At 35.0% G+C, this 26,774-nt stretch overlaps 2 protein-coding genes across 8 annotated transcripts in view; both read left to right on the forward strand.

Annotated features, from left to right (window-relative positions):
- Positions 1–9,554, forward strand: part of LOC127853280 (transmembrane protein 181-like) — a 48,579-nt gene extending 39,025 nt beyond the window's left edge. The window contains exons 11-14 of one of the 4 annotated variants that reach the window (XM_052387655.1): positions 4,799–4,904; positions 6,041–6,265; positions 8,949–9,015; positions 9,408–9,554. In XM_052387655.1, coding sequence (XP_052243615.1) covers positions 4,799–4,904; positions 6,041–6,265; positions 8,949–9,015; positions 9,408–9,477 — 468 coding nt within the window. In that variant the 3' untranslated portion in view covers positions 9,478–9,554. Of the gene's footprint in view, positions 1–4,798; positions 4,905–5,224; positions 5,328–6,040; positions 6,266–8,948; positions 9,016–9,407 lie in introns of all 4 variants that reach the window. The other 3 variants (XM_052387657.1, XM_052387658.1, XM_052387659.1) reach the window with 3 other exon arrangements.
- LOC127853287 (quinone oxidoreductase PIG3-like) overlaps positions 1–26,774 on the forward strand; it is a 34,430-nt gene that overhangs the window by 3,096 nt on the left and 4,560 nt on the right. Inside the window, exons 1-6 of one of the 4 annotated variants that reach the window (XM_052387673.1) lie at positions 15,353–15,545; positions 21,123–21,260; positions 21,876–22,011; positions 22,726–22,857; positions 25,208–25,420; positions 26,290–26,394. In XM_052387673.1, coding sequence (XP_052243633.1) covers positions 15,468–15,545; positions 21,123–21,260; positions 21,876–22,011; positions 22,726–22,857; positions 25,208–25,420; positions 26,290–26,394 — 802 coding nt within the window. In that variant the 5' untranslated portion in view covers positions 15,353–15,467. Of the gene's footprint in view, positions 1–15,352; positions 15,546–21,119; positions 21,261–21,875; positions 22,012–22,725; positions 22,858–25,207; positions 25,421–26,289; positions 26,395–26,774 lie in introns of those variants that run through there. The other 3 variants (XM_052387670.1, XM_052387674.1, XM_052387671.1) reach the window with 3 other exon arrangements.

Here is a 26,774-nt window from a genome sequence, read left to right on the forward strand (position 1 = left end):
AGAAATTCAAGGTAGGCCAACGCAAGAGAACCCTGAAATGGAAATGAACACAGAACATGATGGAGATTGGTTATACAGATAGAAGAGATGGGTGGAAAGAATCCGCAAATGTTGGTCCGTCAGACAAAAGACAAGCGACATACGTCACACAGACACGAGATGAGTCCATGTCGCATGCTTTCAATCTACTGAAGGTTCCAGAAGTCATAAGAAAGAAGCAAAACACCATGAGACAGCGGTTACCAAAGTCATTGTCCAGAAAAAAGGCCATCAAGATATTATAAGAAAGAGAAGACCAAAAAAAAAATGACGAAGAAGCTAAGAAACAAAGACAACTTTTGAGAAAGGAAATGAGGAAACAAAGGCTCGAAGAAAAAGAAAGTACCAAGAGAAGAGGCAAAGAAAAAGCGAGAGGAAGAACGGTTACTGAAGGCTGCACTTAAAGATGCAAAGTGGAAAAGGAGAGAGTCGTCCTCCGAATCTGATATGAACAAGACACCACGACTGTGGGTCTGATGAAGGCGACATAGACAAATGGATCAAGTGTGTGACATGCCCCTGACGCTGGCATATCACGTGTACCGGGGATGCGGTGTTGTTCGAAATACCAGCCGATCAACTACCCATTCCACTGTGAATATAGTTTGTAATCTAATCTTGCCAAATGGACATGAGCATTTACTCATTAACGCAATTATTTCCTGCTTTGATTGTTCAAATGAATTATTATTGATTGGCTGGCTTAGAAAGTTTGATTTCTAATGAATTGATGAACACATCGTTTTTTTTAAAGGACATTAAATTCCTTGTATTGATGTTATTTTTTATAAACAAACTAGGGGTTCAAAATAAGGAGCACCATGTGGAAATAACGATATCATACTTTGTTAATGTTTTAAGTAAATACGATACGTATAAAGCATCCTTACCTGACAGTCAACACTTAAAAAGCACTGGATGCAATAAGTTACATTAATGGTATGTCGAAGTAAGTAGGATATCGATCATACAAATCAGTATACACATTTTAACATTAAACTGTTGACATAAGGGTGCTTTGCTCAAGGATATTTCAACAGAAATCCAAACTTCAGACAAAATAACAAATTAATACGTTTGGCTAAATTAGTATCATGCTAATAAAACACACTAATGACCATAAAGTTCAAAAAAGTATATTTTCTGTTTTGTGACTTACATGATCAGCCACTATCTGGTCATTTATGGCAAATGATTTAAAATAGTTTGAATAATGGCAAAATTGCAGTCATTTATAATGTAAATAAACAACAAAAACAAATGCTCAAACTTTGACCAATATAAATTGCATCTGCCTGTTAAATAACCCATATAAAGCAATGTTACCCATATTCAAAAAGTGCACATGATACTATGAAACTTCTTAACATTATAACAACAAGTTGACACGAACAAGTCATTTAAATGCAGATTGCATAAACTGGATAGCAAGGTTTAATGTTACACTGAAAAGACTGCGCTCAAATTTTTCAAAAGAATGTGAACTATATAACTTTACAATATATAAAAGTTTAAACATGTAATAAGATATCTTGTATTAAAATATGCTTGATCATATAATATACTAATGGGATGCTTAAATGATAAAGAAATAATGAAATAAACTTGCCATTTGATATATGGTGATGACTGAAATTTAAGTACAAAACACGGGTATTTAATGAAGTTATTGTGATTAACTATTGGTTCTCCATAATATTGTGGCATCTTATGTCACCAAAATAGAATACATTAATATCTTCGCTTATGTATATATCTTCAAAGTAATCTAGTACTGAAAACTGTTTTCAGAGCTGGGTTCGCCTAAAAGTGTGTTTTCTTACAAAACTGCCGATACCTGCACGTGTATGGCTGTACCATCATTTACAATAGCCAGACATATCACAGTATTGTAAAATTCATCAGGGTATGCCTTCCACTTTAGAACCATCATAAAGCTGCATGCATTGCACATTTTGGTGGTGGTTTTTTTGTGAAAGCATTTTTACGGTAAATCTTAACTAAACTTGAATATTAAACATGTTTTATTTAAATATATATACATTGTTTAATGTTAATATAATAATTGCTCTGATTTGAACATTTCTGAAAAACTGAAAACACTGACATAAGTAATATTTTATTTATTTTTTTAAGGTGGATTATTTGCAGAAAACACAAGTCTCTATATATTAAGAGATAACAAAAAATGAAGGCGTTATAAAAATTACCACAATATAAATGCGGTCAGTGTATGCGTTTTAGCCAGCCCTGATAAAAAAGACATTAATTGACATGTTTTTTTCTCAACCAGACATGTTAAAAAATTGTTGAACTTCATGTAATTTAATATTAAATGAAATAAATTAGATTAATTATATCTTTGTCATTTACATCTTTTCTTCTTTTTATTTATTATTAGAATTATAATTTAACATATGAATTTCTGTTAGACAATGCATGTATATATCTTCGTCATTTACATCTTTTCTTCTGCCCATGTGATATTAATAGTAACTCTGTTTTACAGCAGATGAAATACATCCATTTTGAGAAGGGGTGCGAGCCTGATGGTCTGTCAGTGCAGACCACGCCTGTGCCAGCCTTGAGGTCCAGGGAGGTGTTGGTGAAAGTGTTTGCCACTGCCATCAACAGAGCAGACATTCTACAGGTTGGTATGCTATATTGAGCCAGATTCTGGAAAAATGGGGCTTTATGCTTTTGCGTAAAGTGTTGTCACACATTAGCTTGTGAAGTCCTCACAGGCTAATCAGAAACGACACTTTCCGGTTATATGGAACTTTTTGTTGAAAGGAAGTCTATTCTAAAAGAATATCAAGTTAAGGCGGAAAGTGTTGTCCCTGATTAGCCTGTGTCGACTGCACAGGGTAATCTGGGACGAGACTTGACTCACGTGTACATTTTATTAAGACCAGTTTTCCCAGTATAAACACGGATGCATCAGTAGATAATGCTTGTGTTATGACGAGCATAAGACCCTTTCTATAATGTTGATGGCCAAATATAACGCAATACATAAAGGCAAATGAAAATTCAGTGCAAAAATAAGGTCTGGGCTAAAATTATAGTCTCATACTAGGAAATGCTGAAAATATAACTCCTATTTAAGTTAATTTAACAATGGTTTTCTTATTACTGGTTATGAATTTTCATTCTTTAATACATGAATGATGATTTAATTTTTATGTTATGCTTAAATGTTGCAAGCTTATACCCTAAAGTTAACTAGTTTGATGTATCCACTTTCCAACTGTAACCCTTACAGAGGCGTGGAATGTATCCAGCACCCCCTGGGGAGAGTGACATACTTGGACTAGAAGCGTCAGGAACTGTGGAAGCTCGCGCTGATGACTGCACTAGCCAGTGGCACATTGGTGACAGAGTCATGGCCCTTCTTGCTGGTAAAATAGGAACATAATGGATAATACTTAACATTGTGCAATATTTGTTTTTCATTTTGTTGGTTTTAGAAAGAGTTTTTTTCAATTTTGACACAGTTTTGCCTTTTTTTAAATATATTCTGGCTAAGGCAACATTTACAGCATGGCTTCCTTTTTCAGTGATATTGAAATTGCAAGGCAAACTATAGATTTGTTTATCAAACACATTTGAAATTAATTCTACATGAGAACTAAATATGAATTTGTTCTGTATGCATCCATGCTAACATGAATTGTGCTGTCAGCAAAGTTAAGATTATGCATGTGATGTAGTTGGGTAGGGGAATGGAATAAGAACATTTGGACCAGGAATACAATACATGTACATATATTCCAAAATCCCAAATATTCATTCCAGAAACAAATAGTTATTTACAATGCAGAAAACAAAATGCAAATACAGCTAATTTCACATTCACAAGGTGGGAAGAATGCATAGTAAATACTAAAAAAAGGTTACAACAATTTATGAAGTCATTCTTGCAACAGTTTATAGGCAGATGGCAGCATGGTCATTAATTTGCTGACACACAGAGACAAGGTACTGAATCTCACAGCAGATGCAAATGGATGCATACACCACAAAGGAACATAAACACTTTTATATGACACATAGCCATTTTATATCATAGAGAAAAAATCACCTATCCTACAGTAATTTTATGTTCTAACCAGGTGGCGGGTATGCAGAGTATGTTGCTGTACCAGAGGATGTCTTGATGCCGGTACCCTCCGGTATGTCGCTGACAACTGCTGCTGGTATACCAGAGGTGTGGCTGACAGCTTACCAGCTGCTACACCTGGTGGGTAGGTATCATACAGACTTTTAAAAATCCTTAGTTTCTTGAAAGAAACTTTTTCACAGTTTGGCAAAATGACAATTTGCAAAAAAATCGTCATAGATTTAAAAACGAATTCAGTGCCATGCAATATATTTAAACAAGCAAAATAACATTGCTGAATAAATATTATGTTAAAAATAATGATTCATCAATGAATAATCATCATGTGTAATCAGTAAAATAAAGCATTGAATTATTTGGAAATTATGTGCAGTACTTATATAGGTATTGTTATTCGTGATTTATGTGACCACCAGTGAGCATCAGTGGTATCACACTAGCTTTTGCTTCCAGAGGGCCTGGGTTTCCAATCAAGGGGATTTTTTTGTCTATTCATTTTTAGCTCATCTATTTTTTGAAAAAAATTATGAGCTATTGTCATCACCTTGGCGTCCGCGTTGGCGTCCGGTTAAGTTTTGCGTTTAGGTCCACTTTTCTCAGAAAGTATCAATGCTATAGCATTCAAACTTGGTACAGGGATTCAAGATATTCTTCTTCATCGTGGGGGGGGGGGTGTATCTGCTGTACCTTCTTTTCCTGCTCGTGAGAGCCTATACGGAACTCCGCTCCATGCCATACTTTGGTAAGTTGGTTAACCCTTTAAAATAAAGCATTGAATTATTTGGAAATTATGTGCAGTACTTATATAGGTATTGTTATTCGTGATTTATGTGACCAACAGTGAGCATCAGTGGTATCACACTAGCTTTTGCTTCCAGAGGGCCTGGGTTTCCAATCAAGGGGATTTTTTTTGTCTATTCATTTTTAGCTTATCTATTTTTTGAAAAAAATTATGAGCTATTGTCATCACCTTGGCGTCCGCGTTGGCGTCCGGTTAAGTTTTGCGTTTAGGTCCACTTTTCTCAGAAAGTATCAATGCTATAGCATTCAAACTTGGTACAGGGATTCAAGATATTCTTCTTCATCGTGGGAGGGGTGTATCTGCTGTACCTTCTTTTCCTGCTCGTGAGAGCCTATACGGAACTCCGCTCCATGCCATACTTTGGTAAGTTGGTTAACCCTTTACCACTCAGATACACACTTTGAACTGTTTGTAGCCCCTTAGAAAATCAAATTGAATTTAAGACCCTTCTTACTTGATTCATGTTTTTAAGGCTTTATTTCCAAACCTCAGAAAGATACTGTTGAGCAGCAAACAGCATAAAACCCGAACATACTGCAATTTCTTGCAGGCTTTCCTGGTTTAATGCTGGTTGCATATAGTCATTTTCACTTTACTTCTGAGTGGGGAAGGGTTAAAGGCAATTGAAGACAATATAGAGATTACGAGGTTAGTTTGAAACATGGATAATTTTTGTTTGTTGCGGCTTTGACAATCCAGCCGTAAGCGAATGGTTAATATTTTAGAGCTGTCTGAGCAAATAAACCTATCTCTATTCAACAATTACTTGGTACTCTATTTATCCTATTAATTCCTTAGGTTTCTGTCATAATTTTGAAAATGAACAAAAGAAAAGGCAGAAAAATGATAATAACATCAAATGATGTCATGAAATGAAAATATGACATCATTGTGCTTTGATTGTCTTTTATCAAGGAAGTGAGGAAACGTGTTCACCTTGTTTAGGCAATATTTGCATGTAAAAACAATACAAATGCGTATGTGCTGTGTAAGAAATTGGTGCGTGTTAAATGCTTTGACCCTAGCAGATATGAGTGTTTAAACATCAATGTTCCCTACCATTATTTCCCTTGCAGATCTGCGACTGAAGTTTATGACATTGCTGATGCTTATAGTGCTCTCCATCAGTATAACCATCACAGTATTAAAGTTTGGGAGAGCTGCGTTGCAGGACAATTTTGTAGCAGAGTTGTCTTCCCATTACAAGAACTCAGCCGAGTTTGTCGCATTTTATGGTCTCCTTAACATTTACATGTTCACCATGGCGTTTGTGTATTCACCGACGAATAATGCAGTGTTTGGTAAGTTATAAATAAAGTTTATTGTTTTTAGAAACGCTCAAAATAAGCTTTTGTATGCATACCACTGAACATATTTGAGAGAAAAAGTATACTTCCAATGAATTTATGGTATCAAAAAAATTGACAAATCTGTACGATAAAATGATGGTATGGTGGACGAACCAGTTATCGAACACCTAAGAAATTACCTTAAATTATGTTAACATTGAAACACTTAAAATGACAAAAACATTTTGTTTTAACAAATGACTAACAGTTTAATCATTAAATAACTTATCTGTAAAGTTTTCCAGCAAATATCCTTCAAGAATTCATAACAATGATTCCCTGGTTATTGTCACCTCTAGCAGACAAAACAAAATGGCGGCCGATGTAAACATGACCTGTTGTTGTTGTTGTTGTTGTTTTTTTTTATCGAGTGCACCGGGATTGTCTCCCATATGGCCATCGCCCCCAGAAAGACGTGTTAGTTGGTTACGGGGGATAGTGCAAGATACAGGAGACACCCCGTTCCAGAGGTGACCCTGGGTCTTTTTAGTGCCCGGTGTAAAGCACAATCGTGTCACCTCTAGCAGACAAAACAAAATGGCGGCCGATGTAAACATGACCTATTACCCGACACTTCATAAATACTACTCTAGCATATACAAAGTCACATGACTATCACGTGACCCGGACTCGGCGAAAAAATCTGCGTCGGCTGCAATCAAAATTGCAAACGGAAATATGCTTTTGGTGTGTAAATGCACGTTTTGATAAATGCATTCAAAAAGTAATAGCAAAAAACACATAAAACCGTGTAAATAACAATAAATGCATTCCTTTAACCTGTTTTCAGCGCATTTGTTTCAAGCTAAGTAGGCAAGTAGGTCAGTCACTTTATGTGCGACCATTTGTTTATCAATGTGACGTAATGCGCACTTTTGCGCATGTGCATACAGAATCAAAACAAAACGTCCGATAATAGGTGCTGTTCGATAACAGGTACTTACACGAGATAAATGATCTCTCAAAACAATACTACATGTACAATACCTTGCAGTATGTAGAAAGAAAGAGATGAGTGCCAATAACTAGCTCATAATCAGCTGACAGTCAATATTCCAACTTCCAAAACATTTAATTCTCTGTTTTAAATGCAAACACAACAGTTACAATCTATCGTGATGTAACGAAAAGATGTGATATTATGAACTAGATGCCTCATAAAGAAAACGTTATAAGATTCAATTTTAAGGATATATTATTTGGTCTCATCTGTAAATAACCAGTTAAAATCTGTGAAAATATCTTAAAGGAACCTTGCTCTGGGAAAACTGGGCTTAATGCATGGGTGTAAGTTTTGTCCCAAATTAGCCTGTGCAGTTTGCACAGGCTAATCAGAGCTAGATTACACTTAATGCTACAATTGAATTTTTAGTTTGAAGTGACTCTTCTTAATGAAAATCCAGTCTAGGCAGAAAGTGTCTTCCCTGAATAGCCTGTGCGGCCTACACATAAACCTGGGATGACACACCTTGATTAGCCTGTGCAAACTACACATAAATCTGGGATGAAACTTTACACACATGCATTAAGCCTCTTTTTCCCAGATTGAAGCTCAAATATTCACACCAGACTCAAGTCAGCATGTGTTTGGTGTTTATAATGCTCCCCCAAAATTTATTTTGGGGGGAGCATATAGTCGCCGCTTTGTCTGTCAGTGTGTGCGTCTGTCTGTCTGTCTGTCCGTCTGTGCACAATTTTTGTCCGGGCTATTTCTCAGCAACTTATGACTGGAATTCAATGAAACTTTATGGGAAGCTTCACTACCAAGAGGAGATGTGCATATTATCAGTGGGTTCTGGTCGGATGATTTTTCACAGAGTTATGGCCCTTTGAAATTTTCCATTAACTGTACATATAGTGCAATTCTTGTCCGGGCTATTTCTCAGCAACTAATGACCGGAATTCAATGAAACTCTATGGGAAGCTTCACTACCAAGAGGAGATGTGCATATTATCAGTGGGTTCTGGTCGGATGATTTTTCACAGAGTTATGGCCCTTTGAAATTTTCTATAAAAAAATTATTGTCCCCCCAACTGCTGTGCCCTCAAGACGTTTCCTTTTATCTGAATATATAGTGCAATATTGTGACAAAAACACCTTTGGGGAGCATCACCCGTCTCCGACGGTTTCTTGTATATCCACATAAGTGCCAGCGTTACAGATAATTGTACCAGTGTAGGCATATTTCACTCATGAATTTTTGAATGCCTTAAACAGGAAATGAACTATGGTACGGTATTTTTTTCCCTCTTTCCAAAAAACTTTTCCCCATATTTTTATGTCCCCCACCACTATAGTAGGGGAAATATTGTTTTTGCCCTTTCTGTTGGTTTGTGTGTTTGTTTGTTTGCGTCAAACTTTAAAATTTGCTATAACTTTTGCAATATTGAAGATAGCAACTTGATATTTGGCATGCATGTGTATCTCATGGAGCTGCACATTTTGAGTGGTGAAAGGTCAAGGTCAAGGTCATCCTTTAAGGTCAAAGGTCAAATATATAGCTTCAAAGCGGTGCAGAAGGGGACAAAGTGTTTCTGACAAACACATATCTTGTTGAATTAGAAATAATCTGTATTACACGTTTTTCTGATATTGTAGCTTTAGTTGAAAAGTAAATGCATGATGTGCTTTCAGAAACTCACTTCAAAGACAATCCGGGCTTGTCCATGATGAATGATTCTGACGAGGAGGTGCATTATGGGTAAATATGGCCTGTCTTGGCCCTGAGTTGATAAAATGATCCTAACTCTGGGAAAATAGGGCTTAATGCATGTGCGTAAAGTGTTGTCCCAGATTAGCCTGTGCAGTCTGCACAGGCTAATCAGGGACAACACTTTCCGCTTTTATGGAATTTTTCATTTACAGGAAGTCTCTTGTTGAATTCACAATTTTTTTCTATATGTTTGTTATAAATATAGGGTGATTAAACAAGGAAAATGTATTGAAGGAAACGTAGTAGTAATGCCTTTGATAATACTGTGTTTTTAGTTCATGAGGGAAATAACATTCATTCAAATATTTTTTACACCATAACTGTTAGTCTTTTTATTATCTGTGAAGTTGACAGTTATTATTTTTTTTATTCCCCCATAGCTCGGAAACAGAAAGCGTAGGTATGACCAGGGTTCGGCCGGCTGCGGTCGGTAAATATGACAGCGACTGAGACGACAGCCCACGATTACATTGTAGCCATAACCACACTTCTGCTGGAGGAAACACATTGGAAACATGATCTGGGAAAACAGGGTTTAATGCATGTGCGTAAAATGTCCTCCCAGATTAGCCTGTGCAGGCAGCACAGGCTTATCAGGGACGACACTTTTCACCTGAACTGGATTTTCCCTAAGAAGAGACTTCCTTTAAACAGAAATTACCATAAAAGCGGAAAGTGTTGTCCCTGATAAGCCTGTGTTGACTGCACAGGCTAATCTTGGACGACACTTTATGCACATGCATTAAACACCTTTTTTTAAATGCATGTGCGTTAAGTTTCGTCCCAGATTAGGCACATGTTTACTCGCAGGCTGTTCTGGTTTTATGCTGGTTGCAAAAACCATTTTCTATTTGCTTCTTATGGGGGGAAAGGGTTAAACTTTATGAGTTATTTTGAATAATTGAACATATTTCTAGAGGAACTTTATAACACAATTTCATTAGATTGTTAAATTTGAATTTGAATAAAATAATTTTATAAAACATATTATTCAGATTTTGTGTTTACAATTCCAGCTACATATATCGGTATATGAAATGTGTTCAAGACACTGATTACCAATTCTGTAAGTGATAAACAGATAAAATTCAGCGTACGCAAAATGCTTTTTGTTTAAATGACCACATTGAATCAGAGATGTAGATAACGTCTACGTCTCTGATTGAATTATTATTTAGGGATATAACTCATTTGTTGTGTTGTATAAAACACGCTTTATTTCGTAAACCTGAGAAAATTTTACAATGAGTTCAGATGTACCGGGTATTTATGTTTTTATATAATTGATTGTTTGAAATCTAGAGTGCAATACCCACCAAGCTTGGCTATGTTTTTGTTAAGGATTTTATGTTGTGTTGATTTTTTTTTATTGAAAAATAACAAAAAAAAATTAATTTGCAAATCTTCCCGTTGATTGTGTTTGGATTATTATAAGCACTTTTTGTGCATTTTGATCAAAATGTTGCATCATTATCATTATATCATTATAATTTAAGGTGTGCTGATCAATACTAACATAGTTGGTATTTGCCCTGCACCTTTTCCAAAGCATATGTTTCCAATGGCTTCTTGTACTAGGTTCTGCAGGCCCGCCTACATTGTCTAAGCCTGCCTTGGAAAAGTGTTCGTAGGGTGAATACTACCCATTTATGACTCAAATAATGTTAAAATAGAATAAAAAACTCGGTTTCTAATAGCTTTTCCAACTGTATTCAAGGTCTAATACTGCAATATAACCTGAAATACATGAAAGATAAAAAAAATCAACTTTTTATTGATAAAGCACTCGTAAGTGTATTTCTTCTGTTTTGATGCACATGGATTTAATTTATATGCTTTATTTGGAAGTGCAAAAGAAAGTATATGAAATTTGCATGGCAAATCAATCTTTGTTATTTTATTATTAAATGTTTAGTCTTATATACAAGAACATAATGTAACTTATTGTTACAAGTTCGCTTCTAGCCATTATTGAGTTTTTGATGTGTGAAATGACATGTAATGTACACAAAGTGTGTTGCTTTTAAAAGTACCCTGCTTTTGTTAAACAAATGAGCCACGCTCTAAGAAAAGGGGGTTAAATGCATGTGTGTAAAATGTCTTCCCAGATTAGCCTGTGCAGTCCACACAGGCTAATCAGGGACAACACTTATATGTCTCCTTAGCAAAAATGCAGTTTAGGTTAAAAGTTTAGTCCCTGATTAGCCAGTGCGAAATGCACAGGCTAATCTGGAACGACACTTTAAGCACTTGCATTAAACCCCCTTTTCACAGAGTGAGGCTCAAATATTTGTACTATTGAGCCAAAAATTGCTGTATGAATGTTTATTTTTTAAACTGTTTAATTTTTGAACTGTTTTATTTTTTAACTGAAGTGTGTTTTATTGATTCTATGAAATGAGCAGTGATAATTTATTATTTAGGAAATTTTGAACCAATAACATTTTTTAACAAAGCTCCAAATGCTTTTCTTTCATTTAAATAGAAAAAAAAATAAATTGGTGTTAAAAATAATCTTTCTGTCATGGTGGTTATTAAATGGTGTAAACAAATTGATATATTTCCCTAGTCATTTTCTGATTTTGTATTTTCTTCTCAGAAGTGTTCATTTAGTGCAAAATTAGATTACCATTCATGTACATTCCAGGTTGTGTTGAGTGTTTGGTGATATTAGAGTAATGTTTTATTGAAATGTTGAAAATCATACGAGCCTGTCTAAAAAATATAAATATTCCATTAAGTTATTATTGTGTAAAAAAAATCCCTCATATTTTTAAACACAATTTTGCCAATAAATGTATATTTTATTCACATCAATAAACATGGTATAATCACTGTTGTATTAACAGTATGTTAGTTTAATTTCTGAATTTAATTTAAAAATACTTCTTATGGTTCATCAGTTAAAAATTACCAAGCAGTTGATTAATGTGTTTTTAATGCCCTGTTTGATGTTTAACTATTATTAATTTGAAGGCAATTATAATGTTGATACATTATTAATCTAAAGGCCATGCTATTTTTTGTGATAATGTATATTTTATTGATGTTGTATGAGTTACATACAATTCTACCTTTGTATGTTTTTCTGTTGTCTGTGATGCTTTATTTTAATTCTTTTATTTATGAATTCCATATGTTTGTGCAATACTACATAACAGTGCATAATTTATTTTATGTTTAAACACAATTGTACATATAAAGTATTTATTTAAATTATGTTATGTTTTTGTCCATAGTGGAAAATCACACACAAAATATGTGTGCCTGAAGTGGCAAATTTTAGAAGTTCACATTTTTTTTATTTGTATACATCAAAAGTGTTTGGTTACACTGTAATTAATTGGTATAACTCCTGTGCAGACATGATGTCAACATATTTATTTTTTGTAAATACTTAGTAATAGATTTTAAAGGTTGTGATACATAGGGTGTGCATATGTCATTATGTGTTCAGTTGACATGTAATTACTGCATTTGTTTATACATAATGAATTATGTAAAATGAATTTATTGATGATTTTAAATCAATATGATTGCATTGGAATTGTGTGACTACAAACAAATAGTAATGCTCTATAATGAGTAATATTGTTTTCTGTTATTGTTCATGTGCTTATTGTACTGAAACACATGTTACAATTTAAGCTCACCTGCTTTCCAATGAAAATTAGTTTGTATAAAGGATTTAGTGCAAAAAAGTATCTAAGTCGTATTTAGAAATGTTAAGCAGAAGCAACATTTTCAAACATTGCTGTAAAAACAGTTATGTCTGTTTCATGGTATTGTACAAATATGTCAATGAAATTACTGTATTAAAATTTGTTCATATAAAAAAGTTTGACTTTTTATTTCTGACTTTTGTTTTTTGTATACAATGATATAATTAAATGTATATACTTTATCTTTATGAAGGAGTCCATTAGGAATTAAACTATTTCTTAACTTTCATATTCAGAATATTAAAAAAGGTTATTTAGGGTGACACCCATGTTCCTCAAAATGTATTTAAAAAATAATTTGTTAATAGATATTTTCATCTGTCATTTGTCAGCCCAATGCTTTGATACATCTCTGAATACTTTCAGCGTAACTTCTGGTCGGATTCGCTTAAACTTTGAACAGTTGCATGACTTAAATGCTAAGAAATTGTAAAGAAAGAAAATACGGCTACAATAATTTGGGGCAGAATTATGACCTTTTGTAAGTTTTTCTACTGTATAATACTGGTAGTCCCAACATTTTGTGTTTTCGACTTCTCTTTAGATGCTGGGTGGATCTCTCTCAAACTTGTTCAGTTATACTACAATAATGTGATGCTCTTTGTAAAAATGGAATTTGAGCTAAGATGAGCTTTGGTTGAATTATGGTCCGATGTCTGGATTTCTACTTCAGAATTTTAAGCTCCAAAATGAACTGCTCTTAACTACTGGTTGAATCTTGCTCAAAAGTTCACAGTTGATGACCTTATAAATGTGTATCATGATCATAAAGAAAGGAAAACCGGTACATGTAGTGACTTGGACCAGTTTTTGCTGAATTATGGCCCTGTGTCTTTTGTAAACTGTACGTGTATAGTAAATTTCAACCTGCCCAAACCTTTGTTGTGAGAACAACATTGTCTGAAACATATTTCTATTCTTTATGTGAAATCGCTGGAATATTTTACATGTATCTTCATGTTTGCTAAGGGTCCAAAGTTGTTTTGCTATGTTGATAAAGCCCTACTAGTTGTACTAGTGGTCGACATAGCAAACAATGAAACTACATAAACTCTTATCAAAAGTCAAATTATTGTGTGCATCCAATAATTTTATAAACAGGGGTGTGATTTTCCTGCTTTCAGGTGATTTCCTCCTTATCAATGTCAAATTTATTTTACAAAAGTTACTAACTTTGCTGGATCTGTATCAAAATGAAGAGTTTCGCCATGTAAGAGAAAGGGGTGGGGTGGGGGTAGGACATTTTCATCCCCTGAGGTGGTTCTTAAATCACACACCTGTGTAACAGAACACTAACATTAGGGTGTTCAGGGGGTTTATGAGTTTGAAGTTTCCTTGTTATTTTATTCATATTTCTAAGAAGGGTAATGTTTAACAATTGCATCAGTCTAAAAAATTTGAAAATCGGATAAGTACTTTCCGAGTTATGACATTTTTAAGATAAGACGTGTACCGGTAAGTATTTTAAGAGATAAATTCTCTGTTGAAACGTTAGGTTATTATGGCAGCCAAATGAAGAAAATTCTAGGGATTTCTTAATAAATGTAGTCCGGAACCACTTAACTTTCAAAATTTACTTATAACAACATACATCAAAATGTTTTTTTGCGTTTCAGCTTTCAGAAAATTTACGCCTTTTTGGCAAAAAAAAAATCCAAGATGGCCTCCATAAAGACGCCCAAAATGGCCGCCATGGATTTTTAATAAAAGTTGTTAAGTCATAAAATCATTGATATGTTGATGAAAATTGGAATATTATTATGCCAGGTTATGAAAATGACAATTTTCTAGTATTTTCAACACAAATTTGAACAAATATTATGTTTTTGGATGAAAAAAGAGCAAATTTCAAGATTGGCCATTTAGGTTTTGCCGCCATCTTGGATTTTTTTCCGCGCTGATGTTAAATTTTATTTGAAAATAGTCATGTAACATATCAAATTAAAGGGAATTTCACAAGTATTTAAGAAATGAAATCGAATCTAGAGATCTAATCAAATTATGACCAGCAGAAGCAAATAAGGGATTTTCAAATTTTCAAGGTCATCCCTAAAACCGCAATCCCTCAGGCCCCTTTTGCATCAATTCAGATATTTGACCTACCAAAATCTTTGTGATACATTAGGGTTCACTTTTATGCCTGCCCACAATAAACATTTCCATTAACTGTTGTTGCCACAGAAGTTTTAATGTTATTTTCAAATTTTTTGTGACCTTGACCTTCGTCTTTCGGCCAGGTATACACTTGAAGCCCAATGTATTCTGAACTTTTTGGTACGTGCCTCATCTATATTGAAGCAAAATTGGCCAGCGGAATTTATATAAAACAAGGCCACCTTATGACTTTTTCATATTCATTTTCAATACATTTTAAAATGGAAAAAATGTCACAACAATTTTGGTCCTGCCTGAACACCCTATGTAACAGTAACATACACAGTGAAAATAAAAAAAACACTGTCTAACATACACAGTGAAAACTTAAAGAAAACCTAATCTTTAAATATTTGTCAAATTTTATAATTCATTTATTGTTCGAATATGTTTTTGAGTCTACGCAAGGTCTGTTTGGAGGAGGTATTCGTTTAATTGGCACCGTTCTAGATTTTGACTTACCGGTAAGTTATCTTATACATGTAAGTAAAAATCTAGAACGGTACAGATAAATTGTCAACAACAAATTTTCATTGGACTGAATAAAGTATATAAAGTACATGTATGGGATTGAAGCTAATTAATATAGTACTTCCCGTGTCTTGTGTTCTTTTGAGACAACTCCATGCCATGGCTTCAGATGTGAGTAAACAATCATAATATTTTGTTATACTTTAATTCGGATGGTATTATAATTCGGATAAAATAGGGTCTCAAACGCATCCGTGAATATGGTGTTTAATGTACTTTTGATGACTTTTTTTCGTCATTCAAAATACATAATGAATGATTAATTAGGGCTCTTATATGAACAATCATATTTGTATGAAGTTAAATTAAAATACTCACAGTCTGTTATGGCTTTATGCTGGTTGCAAAAGCCATTTTCACTTAACTTCTTATGGGGGCAAGGGTTAAGTATATTCAATATTTGTTTGCTTTCGGATGTTCAGTTTCAGGCACAAATATTACAATCCGCCTGATAGTTTTCAGGTTGAGGAAAGCTACTTTCCAAACATGTATAATATTTTTATTTTCAAGACTTGAATGTGCATAGCTGATTCCATATTACCTTTGCTACCAGTCTAGTCAGGAGAAAAATCTCCAAAAATCTTCGTCAATTTCTTTTTATTGTCAATGCTCAGTCATGGAAATGTAAGAAAAAGAGGCAAAACTATATATGCAATTGGTTAAATAATGCTAGTGTGGTAGTTGTTTCCTCAGGTACTATTTAAATGTACCCCGGGTACTCTTAAGTATACTACAATGTATCCATTATGATGTTACTGAAAATAAACATTTAAAGGCAGCCGGCCATACTCTTGGGAACTCTTTAGTATATTTTCCATACCCCGGTTCTTTTAAAGAACCTTAGATGACAATATCCAATGGAGCTTGAATAACATGAACATAAGCATTGCCAATTCATTTCTGTAAATTACATGTCAAGAAATTGAAAAAAAAGGATGACAGTATAATTTTCATGTTTCCAAAAATAAATCTTTTTTAATAAATAAATCTATATTTAAGCTTTTTTTTCTGACTTACAGTGCTCAAAACTTAGTCTTAGGTGCACGCGATTGGTTTACAAAAAAAATAAACAAACTAGCTTTTAGCAAGTAAATAGTTCAAACTAGATGCATGTGAGTGACATGTCATTGTACAATATGTTATACCCATAGTGAATTATGCTTCTGATAATATATTTTTGTCTATTATCAACTTTTCCCATGTTACAGAATACTACATCCAGAAATTCACAACTAGCGAAAAGTCACGTAATGTCCACATGTCCATTATTTCGACATGCTTTTACATTTTTTTATCTAATTCAGCTTAGTGCGATGCGTTCTAGTCAATATAAGTTTAATTTTGATGACGTCATATATTTCTGACATCATCAAAATATTTCACTCATAAAATTTGCGTTTGTTTTTTCCGTAAGCCAAGGTTAAAGATCACGGATTGTTTTGTGTTTTTACGCGCTTACAAAGCTGTAAGACACACAGCAACCAACGGTAAGTCTCTATATGTTTTTTTTTGTGGGAATACGTTGTAATTTGTAATGAAAATGGAAAAATAAACATGGAAGATCATATTTTTAAACAGTTCTACTTAGCCGTGACCTTTTTGGCGGCAAATGCAGGATGTTAAAATTAGGATAACAAAAATCGTTTGGACCGTAAATTCGACATAGCGAATAATATAACTAAATAATAAATAAAAAAATTCAGTCTGAGTCATGTCTAAGCAAGCAGGAGCGCCAAAGTACCGGACTTATTCGCCAAGTTGCAGCTGCAGTATCTATGATGCAGAGCGGGGCTATGTCTAAAAGAAGAGTGGCTATTACTTACCGTATACCCCGCACTACACTGATAGACAAGTTGAGCGGGAAGGCGCCACTTTGAACTAATCCAGGTAAACCTTGCGTATTGACAAAGGCCGACAAGGTAGTTCTGGTTGACTTCATGAAAATGATGGTTCTATTGGATACCCTTTGAAGCGCCATGACCTTACTATTGAGATAAAGAAAGTCCTTGACGCAGATGGTAGGTCAACCCCATTAAAAGACAATCTTCCTGGTAAACACTGATACGAAGGCTTTATTAAAAGGCATCCAGATATTACTGAAAGGAAGGCTATGGCATTGGGGCACCAGAGGGCTTTGATTAGTATCGAGATGGTCAAAGGGTGGTTTGCTGGACTTAAGACTTACCTACAGAAGGAAGTTGCAGATTGGGAAGATCTTCTAAATGACCCTCGTAGAATATTTAACGCTGATGAAAGTGGATTCCCTCTGTGACAAACGGAAAGGCACTTACCAACAAAGGAGAACATCACGTTTATCAGATCTGTACCAGTAACAAGACCCAGATAACTGAGCTGGCATGTTTAAATGCTATTGGTAACTATATCCTTCCACTCATTGACTACCCTGGTGAACGATTCAGAGATTCCGGAATCCATGACTTTGACGAGGCCATATATGGGCACTCAAGTAGTGGTAGGATGGACTCAGAATTATTTGTGTCCTACCTTGAACATTTCAATGATTTGGTTTCGAAGCACAACATCCCTAAACCTGTTTTGCTGCTGGTCGACGGGCATTCTACCCACATGTTGCTTGCTGCTGCTCACTTCTGCTTTAGCAATAACATTATTCTGTATTGTCTTCTCGAGAACGCCACACACATCCTCCAACCATGTGATGTTCGGTTCTTCTCGCCCATGAAAGCTGCGTGGAAAAAGGAGGTCAAGGCTTGGCAGCAAGCCAATATAGGGCAAGCATTGACAAAGAAACAGTTCCCCTACGTCTTCCGAAAGGAATGGGAAAGAGTCGCCAAGTTGGAAAATGCTGTCCATGACTTTTTGAAATGCCGAATATTTCCATTCGACCCCAAGGACATTGATATGACAAAACTTGATCCATCAAAGGCTATAATTTGTGAGGTTGATGGTCAAATTGAAAGCAGTCCTGCCCAGGTGACTCATAATGATGAAACGGTCAAACCTGCAAGCAATGTGAGAAAGAGAAAGAAATTCAAGTTAGGCCAACGCAAGAGAACCCTGAAATGGAAATGAACACAGAACAAATGATGGAGATTGGTTATACAGATAGAAGAGATGGATGGAAAGAATCTGCAAATGTTGGTCCGTCAGACCAAAGACAAGCGACATACGTCACACAGACACGAGATGAGTCCGTGTCGCATGCTTTCAATCTACTGAAGGTTCCAGAAGTCATATGGAAGAAGCAAAACACCATGAGACAGCGGTTACCAAAGTCATTGTCCAGAAAAATGGCCATCAAGATATTAAAAGAAAGAGAAGACCAAAAAAAGAATGACGAAGAAGCTAAGAAACAAAGACAACTTTTGAGAAAGGAAATGAGGAAACAAAAGCTCGAAGAAAAAGAAAGTACTAAGAGAAGAGGCAAAGAAAAAGCGAGAGGAAGAATGGTTACTGAAGGCTGCACTTAAAGAGGCAAAGCGGAAAAGGAGAGAGTCGTCCTCCGAATCTGATATGAACGAGACACCACGACTGGATGACACAGACGATGACATAGATGAGGATTGAGGAAAGTTCTTGTCCAGGCTGTGGGTCTTATGAAGGCGACATAGAGAAATGGATCAAGTGTGTGACATGCCCCTGACGCTGGCATATCACGTGTACCGGGGATGCGGTGTTGTTCGAAATACCAGCCGATCACATTGTCAACTACCCATTCCACTGTGAATATTGTTTGTAATCTAATCTTGCCAAATGGACATGAACATTTACTCAGTAACGCAATTATTTCCTGCTTTGATTATTCAAATGAATTATTATTGATTGACTAGCTTAGAAAGTTTGATTTCCAATGAATTGATGAACACATCGTTTTTTTTAAAGGACATTAAATTGCTTGTATTGATGTTATTTTTTATAAACAAACTAGGGGTGTCAAAATAAGGAGCACCATGTCGAAATAACGTTATCATACTTCGTTAATGTTTTAAGTAAATACGATACGTATAAAGCATCCTTACCTGACGTCAACACTTAAAAAGCGCGGGATGCAATAAGGTACATTAATGGTATGTCGAAGTAAGGAGGATACCGATCATACAAATCAGTATACATGTACACATTTTAACCTTAAACTGTTGACATTAGTGTGCTTTGCTCTAGGATATTTCAACAGAAATCCAAACTTCAGAAAAAATAACAAATTAATACGTTTGACCGAATTAGTATCATGCTAATAAAACACTAATGACCATAAAGTTCAAAAAAGTATATTTTCTGTTTTGTGACTTACATGATCAGCCATTATCAGATCATTTATGGCAAATGATTTAAAATAGTTTGAATAATGGTAAAATTGCAGTCATTTATAATATAAATAAACAACAAAAACAAATGCTCAAACTTTGACCATATAAATTGCATCTGCCTGTTAAATAACCCATATAAAGCAATGTTACCCATATTTAAAAAGTGCACATGATACTATGAAACTTCTTAACATTATAACAACAAGTTGACACGAACAAGTCATTTAAATGCAGATCGCATAAACTGGATAGCAAGGTTTAATGTTACACTGAAAAGACTGCGCTCAAATTTTTCAAAAGAATGTGAACTATATAACTTTACAATATATAAAAGTTTAAACATGTAATAAGATATCTTGTATTAAAATATGCTTTATCATATAATATACTAATGTGATGCTTAAATGATAAAGAAATAATGAAATAAACTTGCCATTTGATATATGGTGATGACTGAAATTTAAGTACAAAACACCGGTATTTAATGAAGTTATTGTGATTAACTATTGGTTCTCCATAATATTGTGGCATCTTATGTCACCAAAATAGAATACATTAATATCTTCGCTTATTTATATATCTTCAAAGTAATCTAGTACTGAAAACTGTTTTCAGAGCTGGGTTCGCCTAAAAGTGTGTTTTCTTACAAAACTGCCGATACCTGCACGTGTATGGCTGAACCTGTTTCATTTACAAAAGCCAGACATATCACAGTATTGTAAAATTCATCAGGGTATGCCTTCCACTTTAGAACCATCATTAAGCTACATTCATTGCACATTTTGGTGGTGTTTTTTTTGTGAAAGGATTTTTACGGTAAATCTTAACTAAACTTGAATATTAAACGTGTTTTATTTAAATATATATACATTGTTTAATGTTAATATAATAATAAAGGCTCAGATTTGAACATTTCTGAAAAAATGAAAACACTGACATAAGTAATATTTTTTAATTTTTTTTAAGGTGGATTATTTGCAGAAAATACAAGTTTCTATATATTAAGAGATAAAAAAAATGAAGGCGTTATAAAAATTACCACAATATAAATGCGTTCAGTGTATGCGTTTTAGCCAGCCCCGATAAAAAAGACATAAATTGACATGTTTTTTCTCACCCAGACATGTTAAAAAATTGTTGAACTTCATGTAATTTAATATTAAATGAAATAAATTATATTAATTATATCTTCGTCATTTACATCTTTTCTTCTTTTTATTTATTATTAGAATTATAATTTCACATATGAATTTCTGTTAGACAATGCATGTATTTTTGTTGAATGGATGATACATGTGGTGGAATATTATGGATAAGAGATACATTTTCATTCAGTGAGGCAAGTAACGTATTTTAATGGAGCTGCCCATGTGATATTAATAGTAACTCTGTTTTACAGCAGATGAAATACATCCATTTTGAGAAGGGGTGCGAGCCTGATGGTCTGTCAGTGCAGACCACGCCTGTGCCAGCCTTGAGGTCCAGGGAGGTGTTGGTGAAAGTGTTTGCCACTGCCATCAACAGAGCAGACATTCTACAGGTTGGTATGCTATATTGAGCCAGATTCTGGAAAAATGGGGCTTTATGCTTTTGCGTAAAGTGTTGTCACACATTAGCATGTGCAGTCCTCACAGGCTAATCAGAAACGACACTTTCCGGTTATATGGAACTTTTTGTTGAAAGGAAGTCTATTCTAAAAGAAAATCAAGCTAAGGCGGAAAGTGTTGTCCCTGATTAGCCTGTGTCGACTGCACAGGGTAATCTGGGACGAGACTTGACTCACGTGTGTATTATGACCAGTTTTCCCAGTATAAACTCCACGGATGCATCAGTAGATAATGCTTGTGTTATGACGAGCATTAGACCCTTTATATAATGTTGATGCCCAAATATAACGCAATACATAAAGGCACATGAAAATTCAAAGTGCAAATATAAGGTCTGGGCTAAAATTATAGTCTAATACTAGGAAATGCTGAAAATATAACTCCTATTTAAGTTAATTTAACAATGGTTTTCTTATTACTGGTTATGAATTTGCATTCTTTAATACAAGAATGATGATTTAATTTTTATGTTATGATTAAATATTGCAAGCTTATACCCTAAAGTTAACTAGTGTGATGTATCCACTCTCCAACTGCAACACTTACAGAGGCGTGGCATGTATCCAGCACCCCCTGGGGAGAGTGACATACTCGGACTAGAAGCGTCAGGAACTGTGGCAGCTCGCGCTGATGACTGCACTAGCCAGTGGCACATTGGTGACAGAGTCATGGCCCTTCTTGCTGGTAAAATAGGAACATAATGGATAATACTTAACATTGTGCAATATTTGTTTTTCATTTTGTTGGTTTTAGAAAGAGTTTTTTTCAATTTTGACACAGTTTTGCCTTTTTTTAAATATATTCTGGCTAAGGCAACATTTACAGCATGGCTTCCTTTTTCAGTGATATTGAAATTGCAAGGCAAACTATAGATTTGTTTATCAAACACATTTGATATTAATTTTACATGAGATCTAAATACGAATTTGTTCTGTATGCATCCATGCTTACATGAATTGTGCTGTCAGCAAAGTGAAGATTATGCATGTGATGTAGTTGGGTAGGGGAATGGAATAAGAACATTTGGACCAGGAATACAATACATGTACATATATTCCAAAATCCCAAATATTCATTCCAGAAACAAATAGTTATTTACAATGCAGACAACAAAATGCAAATACAGCTTATTTCACATTCACAAGGTGGGAAGAATGCATAGTAAATACTAAAAAAAGGTTACAACAATTTATGAAGTCATTCTTGCAACAGTTTATAGGCAGATGGCAGCATGGTCATTAATTTGCTGACACACAGAGACAAGGTACTGAATCTCGCAGCAGATGCAAATGGATGCATACACCACAAAGGAACATAAACACTTTTATATGACACATAGCCATTTTATATCATAGAGGAAAAATCACCTATCCTACAGTAATTTTATATTCTAACCAGGTGGCGGGTATGCAGAGTATGTTGCTGTACCAGAGGATGTCTTGATGCCGGTACCCTCCGGTATGTCGCTGACAACTGCTGCTGGTATACCAGAGGTGTGGCTGACAGCTTACCAGCTGCTACACCTGGTGGGTAGGTATCATACAGACTTTAAAAAATCCTTAGTATCTTAAAAGGAACTTTTTCACAGTTTGGCAAAATGACAATTTGCAAAAAAATCGTCATAGATTTAAAAACGAATTCAGTGCCATGCAATATATTTAAACAAGCAAAATAACATTGCTGACTAAATATCATGTTAAAAATAATGATTCATCAATGAATAATCATCATGTGTAATCAGTAAAATAATAAAGCATTGAATTATATGGAAAATATGTGCAGTACTTATATAGCTATTGTTATTTGTGATTTATGTGACCAACAGCGAGCATCAGTGGTATCACACTAGCTTTTGCTTCCAGAGGGCCTGGGTGTCCAATCTCGGGGATTTTTTTTGTCTATTCATTTTTTTTACTAGCTGTTATAATTACATGTTGTTTAAGACTATTAAGTACAGTTTAAATTTGTTAGTAACCATATTTGTTGCCTTTAAAAAATACACAAACCAGTTTTATTTGTAAAATGGCAATCTCAAATAACTTTAAGACTTCAACAGAGATCTGGTTTTGTTAGAATAAATGGGCAATTATCAAAATAAGAACTCTTGAGTGAAATTAAGGTTTAGCAATTACTCAACTAAGATAGCCTCCTAATCATTAATTTTCTCAGTTTAATAATGAAATTAATTCCCATCACCTTTGATGAAGCGAATGATTAATTATTCACATAACTTGCACATAAATGTGCCACTTCTTGCAAAAATGGGTCTTATGTCATATGAGGCCAGCAGCTCCAGACCAGCCTTGGTATCTGTCATGTAAGGTTTTGTGATCTCATTAGTGGACAGGGTAGCTCCAGACCAGGATGTATAGATGCGCAGGCTGGTCTGAAGCTACACTGGCCGCATATGGCATAAGACCCTTTTTTGCATGACGTCACTCATATATAGCTGGTGGATAAGTAAAGTTTGTCAGACACAATTATTTTTCTCCAAGATTGATCTCTGTAAGAAATAGATGAAGTAAAAAACAACAACAGGGAATGGGTTTAAAATATACATTTGGCAAAATAAACTGTTTTTATACCCCAGGCAAAGTGATTGTCCTGCCTGTTCCTCTGTCTGTCCATGACAGGTTAAGTAGATATCTCCCTTTTGTCTTTCCACAACTTCCTTAATACTTACGCAGTTCTTGCTTATTAACATTCCCGATCCACCTTGAACAACCTTACCTTACTCTGACCTAGACCTAATTAGCATTTATAGTAGTTCAGTTGTAGTATGTATTCTACTTTTATACTTATTCTTATGCTTTACTTCTTTATAAAGTACAGTTTAACCTATGTCTAGCACAAACACCCTTTATTTACAACTCTTAGTTAGAAACAAACTTGTTGTGTATGTCCATTTGCTATACACCAATATCACCCAACTTGTGATTTTGACCTAATTAATACTAAATTGAATTTATTTAAAAGGGCTATTTTGTTGTTAACCAACTGGGATGTGTTTGTTTATGGAATAAATTCTTGGTTTGTAACTTAGAAAGTATTAATTAGTCAAAAAATATAAGTATAAATGTTCCACATTCTGGGAAAACTGGGCTTAATGCATTTGTGTAAAGTGTCGTCCCTGATTAGTCTTTGCAATCTGTACAGGCTAATAGGGTACAACACTTTCTGTCTGTACAGGCTAATAGGGTACAACACTTTCTGTCTGTACAGGCTAATAGGGTACAACACTTTCTGTCTGTACAGGCTAATAGGGTACAACACTTTCTGTCTGTACAGGCTAATAGGGTACAACACTTTCTGTCTGTACAGGCTAATAGGGTACAACACTTTCTGTCTGTACAGGCTAATAGGGTACAACACTTTCTGTCTGTACAGGCTAATAGGGTACAACACTTTCTGTCTGTACAGGCTAATAGGGTACAACACTTTCTGTCTGTACAGGCTAATAGGGTACAACACTTTCTGTCTGTACAGGCTAATAGGGTACAACACTTTCTGTCTGTACAGGCTAATAGGGTACAACACTTTCTGTCTGTACAGGCTAATAGGGTACAACACTTTCTGTCTGTACAGGCTAATAGGGTACAACACTTTCTGTCTGTACAGGCTAATAGGGTACAACACTTTCTGTCTGTACAGGCTAATAGGGTACAACACTTTCTGCCAACTCTTGATTTTTGTTTAGAAGAGACCTCCTCTGAATGAAAAATTGCTTAAAAACGTAAAGTGTTGTTCCTGATAAGCCTGTGCAGACTGCACAGGCTCATCTGGGATGACACTTTACGCACATGTATTAAACCCCTTTTTCATAGAGCAAGGCTCATAAGTGTAAATAAAGAAATAAGTCAAGTAAAATATAATTTTGCAGGTGATCTACAGAAAGGTGACACGGTGCTGATACATGCAGGGGGGAGTGGAGTCGGTACGGCTGCTACCCAGCTTTGTGTGTATGCAGGGTGCCGGCCTATAGTTACAGCTGGGAGCCAATCTAAATTGGACACGGCACTCAGTCTTGGGGCAGTGGCTGCTTTCAATTACAAGCAGGAAGACTTCAGTGAAAAAGTCTTGGAATTCACGAATGGTATAATACTGACTGTTTTATATTAATTATTGTGTATAATAACTAAGAAATATATGAGTCTTGCTCTGTGAATACGGGGCATAAGCGTATTCATAAAGATTTGTTCTAGTGTAGCCTGTGCAGTTCCCGCAGGCTTATCAGAGATGACACTTTACTCCTAAAATGGATTTCATTAAGAAGAGACTTCCTTTACACAAAAAGCTCTATAACACTGGAATGTGGCGTGCTTGAGAAGCCTGCGCAGACATTAAGACCCGTTTCCAAGAGTGCGGCTTATATTAGTTCTGGTTTATCTTAATTTTTATAACCAGAAAATGTATGTTTTGTTACACATAACTTCAGTACCACATTTCCACAAAATTTTACATTTTTGTTTTAGTTTTATACATAAAATTGCAATTAGGGCTTAATATTGCATAATTATTTCCTATCTGCACAAGCACCATTAAGTTAGCAATCCAATAATTTGATAAGTGATCATCAAAAGTGTACCCACCAGCGGTTAAATGGACTCCTGAGTCCATCAATAATATTTTACATGAGCTGTGCTCTGGGAAATCAGGCTTTAATGCATGTGCATAAAGTGTGGTCCCAGATTAGCTTCTGCAATTTGCAAAGGCTAATAAGGGACGACACTATCTGCCTAGACTGGATTTTTATTTGAAAAAGACTTTCTAAAAAAATTCCATAAAAGCGGAAAGTGATGTAACTGATTAGCGTGTGCGAACTGCCCAGTCTAATCTAGGACGACATTGGTAAACAACCAAAATTGCTAGACTAATCTCAACTCCATTTAGATGTGATCTTTAACTCCATGTATATTTGATTTTTAACTCCATGTATTTCTGATCTGTTGACTCTATATTCAGGTCGAGGTGTAGATCTTATACTGGACTGTATCGGGGCCTCGTACTACGAGCAGAACATGAAGTCTATCAAGACAGAGGGACGCTGGGTGCTGTATGGGCTCCTAGGTACATAGACATTTGTTTCAATTTGCTGCAATATTTAACCCTTTACCACTCCCATATACATTTTGAGCCGTACGTTCAATTTGTTGCAATATTGAAACCTTTAACACTCAGATATGCATTTTGAGCCAGTCGTACTCCATTAGAATTTTAAATTTAATGAAAGTTTTTTCTTAATAGATTCAAGTTTTAAAAACTTTATTTCCAACCCCAATTGAACTAATGAGCAGCAAGCAGCATAAAACCTAAACAGAATGTGAGTTACTCACAGGCTGTTCTGGTTTCATGCGGGTTGCATACAGACATTTGAACTTTGCAGGAAAGGGTTAACAGTATTTCAGTTGTGCAATGTCTGTCAGATAATCAAGCCTAGGGCAAGATAA

This window comes from Dreissena polymorpha, chromosome 12 (assembly GCF_020536995.1).
Source record: "Dreissena polymorpha isolate Duluth1 chromosome 12, UMN_Dpol_1.0, whole genome shotgun sequence".
NCBI lineage: Eukaryota > Metazoa > Mollusca > Bivalvia > Myida > Dreissenidae > Dreissena > Dreissena polymorpha.